The 19,934-nt window shown below is 36.0% G+C and overlaps 1 protein-coding gene across 1 annotated transcript; it reads left to right on the top strand.

The window, feature by feature from the left end:
* Window positions 1–5,904: 5,904 nt before the first annotated feature.
* On the top strand, window positions 5,905–19,081 carry LOC143567198 (bifunctional dethiobiotin synthetase/7,8-diamino-pelargonic acid aminotransferase, mitochondrial-like). The gene is made up of 14 exons (XM_077053666.1): window positions 5,905–6,764; window positions 7,810–7,980; window positions 8,606–8,867; window positions 8,949–9,029; window positions 9,725–9,845; window positions 10,056–10,204; window positions 11,111–11,205; window positions 15,944–16,059; window positions 16,129–16,275; window positions 16,993–17,126; window positions 17,468–17,599; window positions 17,693–17,827; window positions 18,528–18,640; window positions 18,754–19,081. Exons 1-14 carry the CDS (start codon window positions 5,905–5,907, stop codon window positions 18,980–18,982), a joined length of 2,745 nt encoding a protein of 914 aa, XP_076909781.1. The 3' UTR covers window positions 18,983–19,081.
* The last annotated feature ends 853 nt before the right edge of the window (window positions 19,082–19,934 follow it).

Genomic DNA, 19,934 nt, shown 5'->3' with positions numbered 1-19,934 from the left:
GTACCATACCTGTACCCGTACCCGATTGTACTTGTACCGAAATTCAACAAAACGAGCATCGATAGCCGTATCGAATAGCTAAATCGGTACGGGTATGGATACGTGTAGAGGTGTCCAAAATACCCGAACCCGATTAACCTGACCCGAACCCGAATAAGCTAATTAGAGTCGGGTTAAATAAGGTCAAAAGGTATTAACTGGGTTATTCGAGTTGACCCGAATAACTCGAATTGTTAATAGTGTTGGGTTTCGGGTTCATTTTTGAAAAAAATAGGGTTTCGGGTTAACCCGATTGGTGATGATACTTTACTTCAAATACAATGATGAAAATGTTAAATAAGCACTACGGAGAGTTTTATAGAGGAGTTGATTATTTTGTTTGTTCATGCACCGTTAGACTAGGCATTCTTTTAAAATAAACGCAAGAACATGAACAAATGTTTCACTTGTTCATTTATGTTCATGAACATCGTTTATGATCATTCATTTAAGTTTGTTTACGTTCTTTCATGTTCGTTTACATATTAATAGAAAATTATTAAATATTATTTGCATTTAGAAGTTATATCGCCATCATATGTTTATATTTGTTTATTTGTGTTCATTTAAATGCATTCATTTGTGTTCGTTTATGTATGTTTGTTTTCGTTAACGTATGTACATGTTCATTCATGTTCGTTTGTCTTTGTTTAATTGCGTTCATTTATGTTCGTGAATTGTTCGTTTAGATTTTAAATGAACGATTATAAAGAAACACGAACATGAACACAAATATATGTTCGATTAAGTGTTCGTGATTGTATTCCTTTAAAGTTAAACGAACGAACACGGGCATGCCTTTGTTCATGTCCGTCTAGTTCGTTTACAAGTCTATATATTAGACAATTACTTGTGAAAGTCATTGAAAATTTGGTGTAATGAGAAATTTTGCAACCCACGAGTTGTAAGCATAAAAACAACTTAAAATTATAAAGTAGCATGGTCAGCCCGAATAACCCGGTTAACCCGAAACCCGAATAACCCGAACCTTAATAGGGTCGGGTTAGATATTTTTAAAGAAAAACCCGACTAACCCGACTCGATTAACCCGAAACCCGGTCGGGTTGACCCGATGAACACCCCTTGATACGTGTATAGGTACGAATACTGTATTTTGGACAAAATGCTCATTCCTAGTGCGGTGACCTAAACACAAAAAGAAAAGCGTTCTAAACAAATTTAAGCCTATTTTTATAAACAATTTTTTTGCACAACCCAAAGAATAACCAAATAAGTCCATTTAAAATTTTAATAGTTTAAACAAAAAAAAATTCCTTTTACTTAAGTCTCAAATTTCTTTTTCGCATTTGGCCTATAAATTTTAATGATTCTCAGATGCAAGCATGCTATATGTGGTGTTGTTAGGCGTTAGCCAATTAATGGTAGGCCTTCAACCAGATTACGTAAAGAGTCGTATTCAAACAAGAGCCACCCTATAATGTGTCTCCTTTTGTTGCTTTGCACACATTTATGAATCGGGTCATTTAAAAAATAACTTACGATAAAAATGGTAACAAAGAAGAAAACACGTGAGTTTCTTGCAATTTCTCATGGTTTCAAATTTAAAAAATAAATGGCCACTCGCCCAAAAATCGATGCACTCTCGTCCACGTATTGCCTTGTTCTTCATTCATATATTTTTCTTTGATCATAACGGGCTTTTACAATAATTCACCAATATGTCTTCCTTACATATAAAACAACCTCTTGAGGCTCTACTATTAAAGAACGTGTCATGCTATATTTAGAGGCTAATGATCGTGTTTTCAAATGTGACATACGAAAACGGGCATAACATGGCCCACGAAGCTCCATTTCAAGCCCATTACCAGTCGAATCGAAGCTTGAGACGAGAAGCACGTTGTGGCAAACGGCCTACGATGGTTTGACCCTTGTCCCAAGCCCAAAAACGCTTTCTAAATAAAGTTATGGGCCATTTTATGTTTTTTCGTCAGCTTTTTCGTTTTTTTTTGGGTTTGTGTTTGGCTCATGGCCCTTTATAGGCCCATTTCGTATTAGAAAGTCTATTTATATGTTTCTTATGTATCTGAAGAGCTAGACTTGAATTTGATTAATAAATATTTTTCTATTCATTTTCTCTGACCTTTTGGGTGTGATTTGGGAGTTTTGAAAGTTCATCACGGGAATTCGTAGAATCAACGTGATTTGATCTTCGTTATCATTTTACCGCTGCATCACCTCTTAAGTGTGATATCTTAGAAGATACATGTTGCCATGACATGGATGTCACCAAAATTAGAAGTCTTGTTCATGTTCAATATATATGTTGAGCCCGATTAGAGTTTATAATTATTTATTTATTTATTTTTTTAATAAATGAATGAACATGTACTCTCTTCTTCTTTATGCTAGTTCTCGTCTTGTATACTACTCATATGTTCATTTTGCTTGATTACATACAATCCAACCACCCAATCAGAAATATGCTTAGAGTCGTAGCGAGTCATCAACAACATACATGCAATATACATGTGTGTTCACGATAACGATAACAATGTTATGACGTATAACGTTATCTAGAAGTTACATTGATTTTGTTATAACAATATCTAAACACAAATTTCTACATGCAACAAAATACTACTTACCAAACCAAGAACCACATTCTTAAAACAAGATCTAAACACAAAATTATACAAGAAACAAAATAAACAATATCTAAACACATATTTTTACAGTAACAAAACACTACTCACCAAAGTATCAAACAAAGAATCACGTGAAATGTATGTTTATTCAAACTTATGTGTTACTCAGTAAACTACATATCTTTTCTTTCACTAACGACAAAACTTAACCCCCCGTCCTTTAAGTAAAAATAATCTCTTAGACTATGCGTTGTGGGGAGGAAGGTTGCAGGCGCCATGGAGGATGTGGCTGGTCGACGTAGCATCACTTTCGCAGGCCACCGACGCTGTTAAGTGCTAAACAACGCACCAGATGGGCCATGGAGATGGCAGAAGAAAAGAGGAAAACGAGGAGGTGCTACGGTGAGGCTGTGGCGGCTTTCAATGTGGTTATGAAATGAAGGGTATAACAAACATATTATATTAAAGAAAACAATGTTTTGAAACCCGAACCCAACCGGTTGGTTCGATTCACATAATGTAAGACTATCCACTATCACAACCCAAACCAATCCAACCATTTATTAAAAAACTAATTTCTCTCTCTTCCACCTATACAACCCTACCCAATCCAATATGTTACTCACTATCACAACCCAACCTAAACCAATATTTTATTAAATAAAAATGCTTCTTTTTTTATAAACTTTATATCAAAATGTTCAGAATTTTTTTATAAATAAAACCGTGTTTTTACATTTTTTTAAAAAAGGTTAAAAGTTGTAATTTTTATGAAAAAACCAAGTTAGATATAAAAGTTTGGTTGCAAACTTGGGTTGCTGGAACAACCAAGGTTGCAACCGGTTGTGGACAAAAGAGAATTTCTAATTTTTTAATTAAAATGTTTTTTTGTCATGTTGTGCCACCTTGCAACCGGTTGTGATAAATGGTCACCATAGTGGGTAGTCTAAGTTGTTTTCTAATAACCTGGTCGCTTCTGGCGATCATCAGTTGAACCGATAAAACCTTATTTTTATTAAATCAAAAAAATTGTTCACGGCCTCGAACCCAGGCTCACTATGAGATTAAAACAAATCATATATATATATTAAAAAACATTGTAAAAGGATATAAAAGTTGGTTATTATTATAATTATATATATAGATATATACATATAAATAAAGTGTGTGTATATATGTGTGTCATATATAAAAGTTATTTATGACTTCATCCGAGTTAACGTTCGATCCGACCTCTCAAGTCAGTCTAACCTGTGACACTATAAGACGTCATCCGACTATACGCTATGGGGCGTCGTTGGCCCCCTTTTTTGGGCGAGGTGGGCTCCGAACACCATTGTGGGGCGCTGTTAGCCCAGGGGCGCCGATGGAGAGATCGTTCAAACGGCCGGCGCGGAAGATGAATTGTGTGGGACCCTCCCCTTTCCAACGGCTATTTTTTGGACCGTTTGAGATATATGTATGTATATATATATATATATATATATATATATATATATATATCTCAAACTAAACCATACAATCTCAATTTTTATAATTTTCTCCCAAAAATGTCTTTAGATTCGTCTTCGACAACCGACTACTACCCTAATCTCGACGTTATTTCAGACTCCGATTCAGGGGATGATGTAATATTTAGTGCTATTTTAGATGCTGCCAGAGTCTTAGTCGAGCATTGTGAAAGCTCACAACCGCTAACAAGACGTCCTCATCGACAACGGGATCGTGTCGGTGCTCATGAAAGGTTGATGCAAGATTATTTTTCGTCAGACGCGACTTTTGGTGCGGAACATTTCCGGCGGCGTTTTTAGATGACTCGCCAACTTCTTTTACGAATTGTTGGTGATTTAGAACGCAATTATGATTTTTTCCAACAACGGGATGACGCGAGAGGTAAGCCCGGTTATTCTCCATTGCAAAAATGCATTGCGGCAATTCGTCAACTCGCGTACGGGAGCGACGCCATGGAAGAGTATTTACAAATGTCGGAGACAATGGCTCGTGAAGCCCTTCACACGTTCTGCGAATGTGAGTATTATCATCTTTTAATATGTATTTATAAATCCTCTCATTTTAAATGCAAAGTTAATAAAGTGACATTAAAAATTTAATATTAGGTATTCCTCAACTATATCATAAAAAATATTTGAGGAAACCGACTCAATCCGACATACAAAAAATATACGAGGTGCATGAACAGGCACGGTTTTCCTGGGATGCTTGGTAGTCTTGATTGCACACATTAGGCTTGGGAAGCTTGCCTAGTTGCTTGGCAAGGTCAATATCATTGGGGTGATCATGATGGACCAATGGTTATCCTTGAGTCTGCTGCATCATTTGATCTTTGGATATGTCATGCTTTATTTGGGATGCCCGGTGCAAACAATGATATAGCTGTGATAAATGCGTCTCCTCTTTTCAACCGTCTCGTAAACGGGGTTGGACCCGACACCTCATTTTCCACTAATATGTCAACTACGAATACAAATATTATTTAGTTGATGACATTTATCCGGATTGGGCAACGTTGGTTCATAGCTTTACGTGCCCGACTGATGATAAACGAAAATATTACAAGAAAAAACACGAGTTGGCCAAAAAGGACATCGAAAGGGCATTCGGGGGTATTAAAGAAACGTTGGTTTATAATTAGACATCCGGCTCGTATTTTGCACATGGATAAGTTAAGAAATGTAATGTACACTTGTATTATCTTGCATAATATGATACTGGAGGACTCGGGTAGAGCAATATGTCAAGGCGAGTACGACGATGCGCCGGATCCGATGACAACACTAAACGAAGATGAGAGATTTACTATTTTATTAAGAACACGAAAAAAAGAAACGAATTTCAGTTTTCGAGCGGATTTGGTTGAACATATTTGGAGAAACAAACAACAAAACGGCGACGGCTAAAATTAATTGATTTTTTTATGTATATGTTTTTAATTTTAATTTAGTTTGTATTTTATAATTATTGTATTTAATAAATTTGTTAGTTTATTAAAATAAAAAAAATTAAGGGGCTTCAAAACCCCCATCCCAAAAATGCCCCTCAATTGTAAGGGGGGCTTCGAAGCCCGTGATAGCGAATAGTCTAAGGTATTCATGTCAATGTTCGATTTGGGTATGAAAACACCGTCAAAAAATTAATTCACCACGTTCTAAATAACAATGGAAAAATATCATCACACTGTAAATACACTTTCAAATTGGTAGCCGTTACCCTACACACCACACCACACCACACCACAATGTTCTTCCACCACCACCATCCCTCTCTTCTGTTCACTCACTCCCGCCACTTCCTCCGCCGCCACAGCCACCGTCACCGTCACAACTACCACACACTCTCCCACCCAATCTACACCATCTGGTCCGCCAACACCGGCCTTGGCAAAACCCTAGTCTCCACCGGCATCTCTGCCGCCACTATCCTCTCTCCACCGTCAAAATCAAAATCAAAACTCATCTACATCAAACCTCTCCAAACCGGCTTCCCAATAGACTCAGACTCCAATTTCATCTTCACCAAAATCCCACAAATCCTCCACCGCCGTAACCCTAACCTTACCCTTACCGCCTCCAACCAGACCCTCAACTCCTCATTTCCAGCCGCCAGCTTCAACAAATCTCCCGCCAATTCCAACAAGTTTCCCGCTAGTTTCGACAATTTTGGCGCCAATTGTAATGGAAACCCTAACCGAACCCTAGACACCTCATTTCCCGCCGCCAATTTCAACAAATTTCCCGCCAATAATATTAATGAATTTGGCGCCAATTGTGATGATAATAATAAAAATAAAAATAATGACGGATTTGGGGATTTTGGGATTTACGAGGAGATGAAGGTTGGGGATGGGGATTTTGGGAGTGAGTTGGTGTGTAAGACGATGTACGCGTGGAAGGAGGCGATATCGCCACATTTGGCGAGCGAGAGAGAAGGGGCGGGTGTGGGGGATGAGGAGGTGTTGGTGATGTTGAAGAAGTGTTTGGAGATTGGAGTTGGTGAAGGTGATGGTGAAGGTGGAGGGAGGGTTTTGAGTTTGGTGGAGACGGCGGGTGGTGTGGCGAGTCCGGGGTCGTCGGGTACGCTTCAGTGTGATTTGTATAGGTGAGTGTGTGTTTGGTTTCATGATCCTGAATTTCAAGTTGTGTAGGTGGTGACATTATAGTTTAAGTTAGTTTATGTTTGTTTTAATCATTGTGACTTTAGTCGGGTGCGAATAAAAGTAGTAATTGAATCGAAACCGAAATAACTGAACCAAAGAATTAAACGGCGGTTTGGTTTTGGTTTATCAACCGAAGACTAGGTTCAGTTATACCTCTTTCCGAAACCGAACCGAATTAATTGAACCAAAACCAAAATAATTGACCCAAATTAATAACCAACTGTTCGGTTTTTTCTAAACCATACCGCCCCGAACTGCACCAAAACCGAACTAAACCGCACTGTTTAAAGGTTTGTTATTGAATTTATCTCCTTTGGGACAAAACTTCATACCAACTTCATTAATAAGTGGTTAACAATTTTTTTACACCAAAATTTAAGGCCTGAATTCATAACTTTGGTTTCAAAATTTCAGATCCAAATTTATTAGTAAGTGGTTAAAACAAAATTTGTAGACTAAAAGTTTATGGCCCAAATTCATAGTTTTGGGCCAAAATTTTCATACCCAAATTCATAAATAAGTGGTTAACAAAATGTTTAGGCCTAAAGATTAAGGCCCAATTTCATAATATTCTTTTTTTTTTCTGTCTCAAACATCTCAAGCCCAGTCTAAAGCCGAAAATTGACCCATAACCGAGAACCATACGTAAAACCAAAAACACGTAAAACTGAAAACAATTCGGGTTTGGTTCGCGGGGTTTGAGCCCAAAGTCAACCCTAGCTTTAATAGACATATATCAAAAAGTAAGTAATAATTTAATTGAAGTCAAAGATATTTAATTATATTGGGTGTAAAAAAATCACAAATTCACAGTGCCAGACTTGTGCAAAACTATATATTGCAGCATCAGATCATAATTAGCACTTTTGCAGCACATACAAAGCTACTTATATCTTTGAGAATTGTATGTCTTATGGGCCTGTTTTCTTTATAATTACTTATGCGATTCAGTATAACTAACTTGAACTTCATATACCATGTATGTAGGCCACTTCGGTTACCTTCTATACTTGTGGGTGATGGAAGATTAGGGGGTATTCCAGGGACAATTTCGGCATATGAAAGTTTGACAATACGAGGTTATGATGTTGTTGCTGTTGTGTTGGAAGATCATGGCCTTGAAAATGAAGTACCATTGTTGTCTTATTTAAGAAACAGGTATAATCTTATTACATTCATTTCATACTCTTTGTTCTGTGTATCTTTATGTGTATTCAAGGTGGCCGTTTTGACCTGTTTACTTACGAAAGGGTCGGTTTAGGTTATATTTTATTTCTAACGGGTCAACTGATTAAAATCACAAAGATTGGCTAAAGCGGGTGAAAATGGTTCTAAAGTCATATGTAGGGTGTAAACGAGCCAACCACAGCTCGTGAGTTACTCGAGATCAGCTTGCTAAAAGCTCGAATCGAGCTGAGCTTAAACGAGATCGAGTCAAAAGTATAGCTTGGTTAATAAAGAATATTTATAAATCAAATAAGTATACTGTATATATAAATTAGTTAAAAATGATAAACGAGCCGAGCTTGAGCTTTAGAAATAGAGCTTGAAATCAGCCAAGATCGAGCTCTCATAAATCAAACGAGCCAAGCTTGAGCCTTGTCAAACTTTGGCTCGGCTCGGCTTGTTGACACCCCTGGTCATATGTTTCATATATAAAATATTTGTTTTGACCCAAAGCGGTTTTGACTTATTACCTAACCCACCCATTTTGAAACTTTATTTTATTTTCCGCGTGTATTGATAGTTGAACTTATATATAGTTTTATCTTGAATTTGTAAGGATACCGGTTCTTGTTCTTCCATCTATCCCAAAAGATCCTTCAGACAACTTACTGGATTGGTTTGATGAATCACAAAGCGTTTTTGACTCGTTAAAGGAGATAATGTTATCATCATATAATAAACGAATGGATCGATTACATGAAATGCCTAAAAAGGCTCAAGAAGTCTTTTGGTGGCCCTTTACTCAACACAAACTTGTTCCACAAGAAAAGGTCACGGTTATTGATTCTCGATGCGGGGAAAACTTTGCAGTTCATAAGGTTTTTTTCAAACATGTTATGTTTTTATAATTCTTTTTATTGTGGCGGGTTAATATTATTTAGACTTTGCTTCGTGTGTAGGTGAAGGGTGATGAGTGTATTACTCAAATGTTTGATGCTTGTGCAAGCTGGTGGACTCAGGGACCTAATGCTGCTTTACAGGTTATTCTATGATTTTGTATAGGTGAAGGGTGATGAGTGTATTCACAAAATCCTGATGCACCCTTATACACACGCAGTTCAAAACGCTTAATTTTTTTTTTGTTTAATGTGGCAATTCTATACTACTAAATACAAAAAATGCTCGATATTATTGTATAATTTTTTAAGATAAAGATGTATAAAAGGGTATCTACATTTAAAAACTGGAGGGACAAGAAACAAGTCAACAATGGGTGTTTATTACCCTTTTGTCCCTCCTTGCCAAAACTAGTGTTAGTTTGCAGTCCATGTGGCACTCTATACATCTTCACCATTGATTACCCCTGATCAATGGTCCAAAATTCTTCTTACACTTTTTAGACACCATAATCTTCTTATTACCTTTACACACACACACACACATAGGGGAGTGCTCAAATCATAACGAAGAAATATATTGAGAACTTGCTTTAAGTGTTATACCGAAGACGGCAAATCCTACCCACTATCTCATAAAAACTGATTCTTAAAAGAATGCGTCCCTACACACACACACACACATATATATATATTCTAAAATACAAGGGGTTTCTTAGTTTAGTAGTAAATTTTTTTTTCATGATTTCTGTATAATTATATTTGGTTGATAAGTTATTCTTAATGGACTGGTAAGAAAGGTTATTTTTAATGGTGCTTACTTGTTTAGGTGGGTTCAGATTAAGCTAGCACGGGAAATGGGTTATACTGCTGCCAGATTCGGGCATGTAATGTTCCCTGAAAATGTTTATGAACCCGCATTCGAATGTGCTGAGCTTTTGCTTCAAGGTGTTGGAAAAGGTTAGTTTTCATTATTAACAACCAAAATCACTATGTTATTATTAACTTATTACACTCGGGTCAAATATTCGGTCAATGTTGAAATGGGTGGGTTAACCCAAAAATTTTTTTTTCAAACCTTTTTATTTGCTATGAAGATTTAGTGTGTCAATTTTGATTAAGAAGTTATATATTTTAAATGTGAATGGAACTTTTGTGTTTATATTGCAGGATGGGCTTCTCGAGTGTATTTTTCAGATAACGGGTCAACGGCAATTGAAATTGCTTTAAAAATGGCATTTAGGAAATTCTTGGCTGACAATAAATTGCTTTTGGACCTTCACCAGGATAACACTGATGAAAGTAGTATTGAGCTCAAGGTATCTCTACCTTATAGTTAAATTCTATATAATTTGCCTTTTTTGTGAGACTTTTTTCATTTATTTATGGTTTCTACAAATGGCATATGTGTTATCAGATCTTTTGTACAGCATAAGAGGTGTTTAAAATTCATCATCTGTTTTTTTGCAACATGAAGTAAAAAAGAATCTATATTTAATTTTAATGTTTGGATAAATAGTTTGATGAACTGGTTAGTTAAGTCAACTGATACTGATTATCTAAAACCAAAATATGTTTACTTTTTTTTCCTCGTTATTTTAACCTGGTTTCTGATATTTTTATCCATCAACATTCTCCATTCTTTTTTCACAAATATGTTATTTTTGTTCATTATATCAGTTTTGTTTACTAATCAAAAGTTACAAAATATCCAACTTCCAACCATGTGACCATCTGATTATTACTTCGGACAGAAGCTCATCCAAACACTATAATCTACTGCCTATTTTATTTCAGTTCATTGGTTTAGATATATATATTTATCCTTCAATGCATAAATCAACTCTATTTAGGTAAATCAACATTCTTTTGGCTTACGAAACATTGAGTGGGTTGCTATAATTCATCTTACTGTAATTACATATATTTGACATATAACGTATAAGCTAATGATTAATTCAACCGTGATTAAAAAAAATTATTTATGTACATAGGTTAAAATATGAAATAATGTTGTGTCCGAAGAACCAAATCTTTCATGTGGGTTCATTTTGAGCTAGCTATTATGCGTATGTATCCTCACAAAGTCCATTATTACTCCAATATTTCATATTAAAAAGTGTCATAAAACTTCCTTATCAGCAAAGCTCTATTTCAGCACTTGAATTTTGTTAACCAACTATAATCGCGTGACCAATAATCAAATTTCTTTCACAATTATACAGGTTGTAGCACTTAAAGGATCTTATCATGGAGATACATTGGGTGCTATGGATGCACAAGCCCCATCACCCTACACTGCTTTTCTTCAACAACCATGGTAGGTTAACACTTTTTTTATATGGGATTTTTTTTTTGCAAGTTCTTATTTAATTGCCTTGTCCAATCAAGTTGATGTTACATTGATTGTACGATGTAAACTAGGTGTGTAACGTGAGCTACATGAGATCGACTTGTTAAAAGCTCGAATCGAACCAAGCTTAAACGAGCTTGAGCCCGAGCTCAAGCCTTAAAATAAGCTTGTTCAATAAATGAGCCCGAGCTTGAGTTGGCTCGAGGGCCTACATGAATTGATTATCAGTATTATTTTTATTCAATGTATCAAATATATATATATATATATAATTATATTTATTATATATAAAAATATGATAAGAATAAGATTTATGCGGATGCACTTTGGGCCAAGGCGTCATCTCATCGCTTAACTTCTGTTTGAATGCGCCTGATAAGACCTATTATACCTACTGTTACATGGTTCACTCTAAGGCCCATGATTTTCGATATGGATTGTTTGTACCAGAACGTTGTACGAGCACGATCCTAGTTCGTTCTGGATCGCAATTCCGATCATGCAAATGGCATTCCAGAAAATTAGGTAAAAATTATTTTAGAATGAGTCAAAATTGGGCTAAATCACTCAAGTGGAATAAGTTCTTACCTCATATAAAACCAAGATTGGACAAAAATCGAATCAAATTTGTGCTAGGGTTTCTTTACAGCTTGATAAACAAAGGAGAAGGGGAAGCGTATGATGGACATGGTGGTGGGGTTAAGGTTTAATTAATTTTGGGTATATTTACATTAATCTCCTCCATCTTCACTAATTTGGTCCCCAAATTTGTAAATATACATAAAAAGTATAAAATTAACATTATATACAATGTTGCAGAAGTCCCTAGGCGCTAGTCGGGCGGTTGGGTACCGGCTAGGATTAATCGTATTTAACTTTTTATATAAAGTTATTTTTATGCTTTTTATGTATAATTTACAACTTTGGGGACCAATTATAATCAAGCGAAGATGGAAGCGGGGTCGTCAGTTGTTATACTACACAAAGTTAATTAAAGTAAACCCCCACACCATACAACCTACCTAACATATTCAGATCTCATCCTCCCCAACACCTTTGTTCATCACAGAAGACACACGGATGAAGACCAAGCCCTGTATTTGGTTTGATTTTAACCAAATTTGGTTTGATTTTGGTTTTAGTTGAGGTAAGAACTAGTTCCCCCTGACTGAATTGGTCTAATTTTGATTCGTTATGAAACAATTTTGACCGTCAAGGTAGTGTGATCGCTTTGGAAAAATCCGGGCGGCCGACCTCCAATGAGCGCGTATGCACAATACTTTCAACGCTGATTATATACATATTTTTTTAAAAATTACATGCATCGTACCACATTATATGGTACATCGTACTGGGAGCGATCCGAAATGAACCCCCCCCCCCAATCGTACCTAGTTTTAGAGACCTAGCGAATAGTGAACCTGTTCCACATTATATGGTACATCGTACCAGAGCGTGTTGTTAACCATGTGACTATGATTATACCCCTCTATTTTGCGTTCTTGTGCCCCGTCGTTTTAGACCTCCCTCCAAAATTAAAATTGTCCGACTTTTGCCTTTATTTGTTTTGCATGCTCGATGTTTGACTTTTAGTTTGACCTCTATTTTGACTTCTGTTTTGACTACACTTTAACTTTAAATGCCCCTTTGACCCGATTGACTTTGACCAATCCAATAACTATTGACTTTAAGCAACTCATGACAAAAACAACCATAATAATCAAATTCACAATATAACCTGCATACTAACTGATTCACTAACCAAAGCTGCATATTAAGCAAGCTGATTAATTGCATCATTACACCACTGTTTAACTGTTGACTTTCATTTTTAACTGATTAACTAACCTACTAAGCTGCATATTAACTGATTAGTTAACCTACTAAATTGCACACTAACTGATTCACTAACCTAAGCTGCATATTAAATGATTAACTAACCTACTAAGTTGCATTTGCATATTAACATGATTAAATCTCCTGCTAAGTTGTATATTATCATGATTAACTAATTGACTAACTGAATGATTAACGAAGTTGCATATTAACATGATTAACGGATTAACTAACCTATTAAGTGATTAAGTAACTGACTAACTAAACGATTAACATGATTACAAGCTGCATATTAACTGACTAACTGATTAAGTGATTAAATAACTGTTTAACCAACTTAACTTGCATTAGCTAACTGATGAACAAATTTTCATATGTCTAAACAGTTGACTCAATCAATAGTTTGCATACAACAAATTTACATTTATCAAACTGAAATTACATTTGTAAATATTTTTAAGTAAATAATTCTTTACAAGCCATGATCAAGTTAAAAAGGGTAAAAAACTGATCAATCACAAAAATAATACCTTGATCGTACAAACTAGTTACCTTTTAACTAGTTAATAGTTCTTTACAAGCCGTGTCTTGGGTTTTCTGACGATTGTTGGGATCGATTTTTCGGGTAAGGTTTGTTTTTCAAGTTCAAGTTTTTGCCTGTCTTATTACCAGACGTGCTTTGGGGAACCGGGTTTGTTTGTGAAGGACATCGTTTTTTGCCTGTTTGTCTACAATTCTTTGATATTGTAGGAACAAATCGCTTTATTTGATAGTGTTAAGTAGAACAGCCATCAAGTTTAGGCCTGTGGCATTGTTGTGTTTGTGCACCGTTTTCGGTTTGTTCCTTGTTTGCTATTGCTGAAGACGGAAAGTTCAGATTGACAAGGTCAACTGTTCTGATTTTGTTTGGTGGAAGTTATAAATAGAAGCTTTGTCATGTCAAAAGACTTAGATGTTGTACTAGTGGAAAACCTCAGAAAGTCAATTAATTTATGTTGCCTTTGACAAGAAGTGTTGCTTTCAACAACTTGAAGGAAACCAAGACTCGTGGCATGATGTCAGCTCTGTCAAATATGCGTAAGAAATTATTGGCGGAGAACAAGGGGCTCTTGATGTAGGAGCTGTTCATGACATGATGAAGGAAGGGAGTGACAGATCGCATTAACAATTTAATATCGATTCTGTTCAAAGTTAAACTCTGTGGGGAATTAAATTTGATGATGAGACTCAAGCTCTGCTGATGCTATCTTCGTTGCAAGGTAACTGGTTCGGGGCATTTGCTGTTATAAGTTCTGTGGGGGCTGCTGGATTCACATTTGAGGGGTAGGGACTTGGTTTTTTGGAGTATGTCAGACGCAAGAATTCAAGTAAGAGGGAATAGCATGGACAATGTGAGCAAGGGTAGGAATTTGTCTAAAACTCAAAAAGCTGGGAATTGGTGGAGCTATAATGACGTGGGATATGTTAAGAGTCAATGTTCAAAAAAAGAAGGAACTCAACAGTTTTGTGGATGCTACTAGTGAGGATGTTACGGAGTATGATGCTCTAGTTTTCAGTGTGGAAAGTAGTTTGGACTCCTGGGTGATGCATTCACGAGCTTCATTTCATGCAATTTACAACAGGAGGAGGATGAAGAATTTAAAAGAGGGTGACTTTGGGAAGGTACAGTTAGGTAACGATGATGTTCTTACAGTTATGGGCATGAAGAGATGTTTGTCTGAAATCTTCATTGGGAACTACATGGAACTTACAGAACGCTAGGGTGATTTTAGGTTTGAGGGTGAAGCTTATTTTTCTCTGACAGTTGGATGAACAGGACGAGATGTTAAGTTTAGTGGCGCTTAATGAAAGGTGATCAATGGTAATCTGCTTATTGCTTCGGGACAGAAACGAGGATCGACCTGCAGCCATGATTATACACCACAATTATACGCCCGACTTCTACCCAACTTAAAACACCTCTTTACATCACGGATGCTTTTAAGTTACCGAAAGTCGCTAATGATAATGAGGGACATGCTCAAATAGAGGGTGACAAAATAGCGGCCATCCTTGATGATTTTGCAGCGACCGGCCTACATGCCATTCTGGGTAAATGGCAAATGCAAATCATCCCGATGAAGCTGACCACACAGTTGATAATCCCTTTGAGATGCCAATATGCCATTCTGCAGCCACATTCCATTTTTGCCCATCGATTGTTCTATGAAGCATGTCAAGCTACAATGGAATGGCTTAATGCTTGGTGTGATAGGTTTTTTTTTTTCGACTTGAGGACAATTTTCATTGGAGATTTGGAGCACGCCTTATTCCTGGCCAGAAGTATTGATACGATCCCAGATTTCGGTCAAAACAGTTATCGAAAACAGGGGAAAGTGAGCACATGGGTAGCTGAAGTTAGGGCTAGTTATTACTTTATAATAAATGGGTAGTTGAAGTTTAGTGTTAGTTATTATTCTAATAATGCTTATTTATATCCTTTGTTCTATTTGATAGGGATGCCAATAATTATGTTTAACACAATTTCTAGGTTAATTCCTTGTAACTGGAGATCAACCCATCTCGAATAGGGTTATTATCTTTTCAATTTCTATCTGTAATTTCGGTGTCTATCAGTATCTCTTTTGGTTTCTATTTGTAATTCCGGTGTCTATCACTAGTTACATTACATTACAATAATACTCAACATTTTGAGTAAAAGCGATTAGAGGGTTGTATACTTTAAAAGTAGCCGTTGGTTAACTTCCAACCTGTTTGACCAACTTGACCCATTCTCTTTATTAAGCCAAAATATCACTTTGGTCAACCTTTTTAGAATCCGAGTGTTACTAAAACTTGATTCACCTTTTTTAAAAATTTAATTTTGCAGGTATACTGGAAGAGGACTTTTTCTAGACCCACCATTTGTTTCTATGCAAGATGGAATCTGGAAAATAATCGTTCCGAAAAATATGCATTATGAAGATGTGATTTTGCAAGACATGTGTAAGTGACGTTTTGTATATATTTCTAATTCTTGTTTTGTTTAGTAACAATTTCTTTCCTTTTCAACAGCCTTTAACTCTCGTGATCAAGTTTTTAATAAAAGCAGAGACGATTCGAATCTTGCTTCTTTTTATTCAACTTATATATCACAAGAATTGCTGTCAAGTTCAGGTTCAAGAAAGCATGCTCACGTGGGTGCGTTAATTATTGAACCAGGTAACTGAGTTTTTAAACTACTTTGTAGTTGTGAAATTTGATTATTGGGTGTTTGTAAACGAACTGATGAACATGAACGCTCGTTCATCTAACTTTAATCGAACAAACGGTTAAACGCGGTCAATTAAATGAACGTGGCTTTTTTATGTTCGGTTGTTAACAGTATAAACGAACAGTTCACGAATCACGAATGTAAACGAACAAACATAACTGAGCGTAGATTAAAGAAAATAACTGAGCTAAAACTAGTTAAAAAGTAATGTGAAAACAATGTGTTGAGCCTAAAACGTTTTTAAAAATGTACCTTTGTAAATGAATATATTAATGAACTCTTAACAAACGTAAACTAACAAAAAAAAAAGGATATAAATGAACATTAACGAATATAAATGAGCGTATGAGACATGTGTTCATGTTCGATCGTTTAACTAAATGAACTAGTTTTTTTGTTCATGTTTGTTTATTAACAAAAGAACTTTCCGATGGGGGGGTCACGAAACGTTCGGTTCGTTTACGGGCCTAAGTTCACATTATCAAATTTAAAGAAACATGATGCTGAAATAGTGTTTGGATGCGGTTTTGCTGTTTGAATCTTGAATAATTAGATTTTTTAGTGGCAATTTCCATGTGTTTTAGAAGTTAATATAGTTAAAAACATAAACATGACCAAATATGTTTTTCTGAAAATTTTCAAAAATGTTTTTGGTATTTTGATAGTTATCCAAGGGGCAGGTGGGATGCTGATGGTTGATCCGTTGTTCCAACGCATACTTGTAAAAGAATGTAAAAGTAGGAAAATTCCAGTTATATTTGATGAAGTTTTCACAGGATATTGGCGGTTAGGAGTTGAGGTTTGTTGATTTTACTTTAGTGGGCCACACACATACACAAGTACACCTAAAGTTGGCAAGATGGACGGGTCAAAACAGTTTCGGGTCAGAGTTAACTTTTTGCACAGGTCAAAATTTGTCAAGTTGGGTCTACCCAAAACACTATTTTTTTCTATCATCTTCAAATAATTAGCACTTTAAATATAATTACAAAGTTGTATTATTAAATTATCATTTTGACCCGTTTCAATTTTAATTAATTTTTTGTAAGTTGACCTGTTTGACTCTTAAGAGTAAAAAATATCCAAATTGACTTGTATAAAAGTCTGGTAATAAATGACGGTTTTTTTACTTCTTTACAGTCTGCATCAGAGTTGCTTTTCTGCAAACCCGATATAGCCTGTTTTGCAAAGTTAATGACAGGTGGCATGATACCGTTGGCTGCTACATTAGCGACAAATGATGTTTTTGAATCCTTTGTCGGAGATTCAAAGGTGAATAACTAAATAAATATTTTATTTTCACATACTATTGCCTGTTGTTTTCTTTAAATTATAAAAAGGGTAAACTGGTCTTTTTCATGGCAGTTAAACGCTCTTCTTCATGGGCACTCTTATTCAGCACACGCAATTGGGTGTGCAACCGCTTGTAATTCCATCAAATGGTTCAAAGATTCACAAACCAACCCCAATATTATGGCGGGACAAAATCTTTTGAGAGAGGTATCTATAAACATGTTTCTTTGTTTAAAGGAATATTATAATATTTATAAATAATTGTTATTATAAATAGTTATTGTTATACATATAGGGTTTGGATCTCTCAAGAACTCCAAAAAATTGGAAACTTGAAGAACTTCTAACAACCAATGGTTTTGTTTATGTATTTTACATATTTAATATTATTTGGGGGTAGTTTTGTCATATATTGTATGTAATTTTGTGATTACATATAATAAATGACAAAACTAATCTACAATAATAATAAATATATCTGATAAATAAAGAAATAAAATTATTGATTGTTAAAATATCTTGAAGTTTTTAAATTATCTGGAATTCTAAAATGATTGTGATTCTAAATAATTATTACAACTTGTTTAGAAATCTAGTCGAGCCGGGGCTAGCTCAGGCTCGGCTCGTTTAGAAATCGAGTCGAGCTAGGCTCGGCTCGTTTACAATCGAGCCGATTTCGAGCGAGCTTTCTCCGAGCTTTTTTCAAGCGAGCTTCGAGCCGTGAGCTTTTTGGATAGCCCTAATTACAAGTAATTATTGTGTTATATATACAAGGCTTTACACATTTGAATAAATCTTATTATTTTTGGATACTATTGATTTATTGAATCGTATGTATATACATACATAGGTCGGATATGTGATTACTAACATGATAATAATAATTTTGGATTTAATACCATTACAGTTATGGGATCCAGAGTTGGTTAAGAAGATCTCATTTCATCCTGCGGTCCAAAGAGTGGTTTCATTGGGAACTCTCTTCGCTTTGGAGCTTAAAGTAGATGATCATGATGCCGGGTTTGTGCATGAAATTACAATAATACCCTTTTCAAGATCCCATGAAGTGATTTATGAGGTTTTGCTATTAAATTGACGTTTGACTTTGACCTTTTGTATCCTCATATTTGTAGGTATGCATCACTATGTTCAACAACTCTGCTTTTAAAGCTTAGGGAAGACGGTATTTACATGCGTCCATTGGGAAATGTGATTTACATGATGTGTGGGCCCTGCACATCCGATCGGGTTTGCTTGCAAATGTTGGAGAAACTATACACGAGGCTCGATGAGTTCAATCAAGAAAAGATTCAAAAGGGACACACAATATGTGACCTGGATCACAACTTAACAATACCATAGCATCTCCAAGGTTATTATTAGCTTTTTTAGATGCATCTAGTGGTGTAAAGTTAATTTTTTCATGAGTATTAGTGAAGTTTTGCTTGTTAGTTAAACGTTGAGAATAAGTATGCTTGTTAGTTAAACGTCAACATACTCTTTTATCATTTATGATCAATCGCCTTTGTTTTGAGTTCTACACTTAAAACTCAAGCATGTGACGTCGGTAGTTTTTCCAGCTCGAGCTTTGGCAGGCTTGACTAGTTTATTAGTATTGGACGTCCTGGAACCGGTTCGGTGGAACCGAACCGGAACCGAACCGGTTCCTACCCGTTTTTCGTAGGAACCGGTTCGGTTCCGTTTCAACCCGACGATCCGGGACCGGTTTGACGTTTTTGGAGGTGGACCGGGTAGGAACCGGAACCGAACCGGAACCGGTTCGGAACCGGTTCTAGCCGTTGGAGTAGTTCTAGCCGTTGGGAAACGGTTTTTATGGCCGTTTTTTTGACCGTTGGGGCCAAAAATTGCCGTTTTTTAGCTCCCCAAACACCCCACTACTAGTATAAATAGGTATTTGGTGTAATGGGTTCATCACAACACTCAAAACGCAAACCCGAACGCAAAAAAAATACAAAAAAACGCTATTACAACGTTCTGAGTTCTCTAATCTCTTGTTTTCTCTTCTTCTATATTCATATTTGTTGTTATGGCTGCCTCACAATCATCGGTTGGTCAAGGTTCCACCGCCGGACCAAGTTTCGTTCGTATTGTACCTCATAATCGTAATCAAGGGATTTGGTTGAATTGAGTGACCATTCATTGAAGGCTCGGTGCAAGTTTTGTGGGATTTATTTAAACCCACTTTCGAATTCAAATTTGAAGAAACACATCGAAAGACCGTATTGCAGGGCGTTGAAACAGAACGTCGAGTCGCAACAAACGCAAATGGATAGTGAAGGCGGAATATTTACAT

Source organism: Bidens hawaiensis, unplaced genomic scaffold (assembly GCF_021521415.1).
Source record: "Bidens hawaiensis isolate Kalapana, Puna unplaced genomic scaffold, B.hawaiensis_p1.1 tig00023233_1, whole genome shotgun sequence".
In the NCBI taxonomy this organism is placed as follows: domain Eukaryota; kingdom Viridiplantae; phylum Streptophyta; class Magnoliopsida; order Asterales; family Asteraceae; genus Bidens; species Bidens hawaiensis.
Note: the sequence above shows the minus strand (reverse complement) of the source record. Positions and strands in the feature narration are given on the sequence as shown.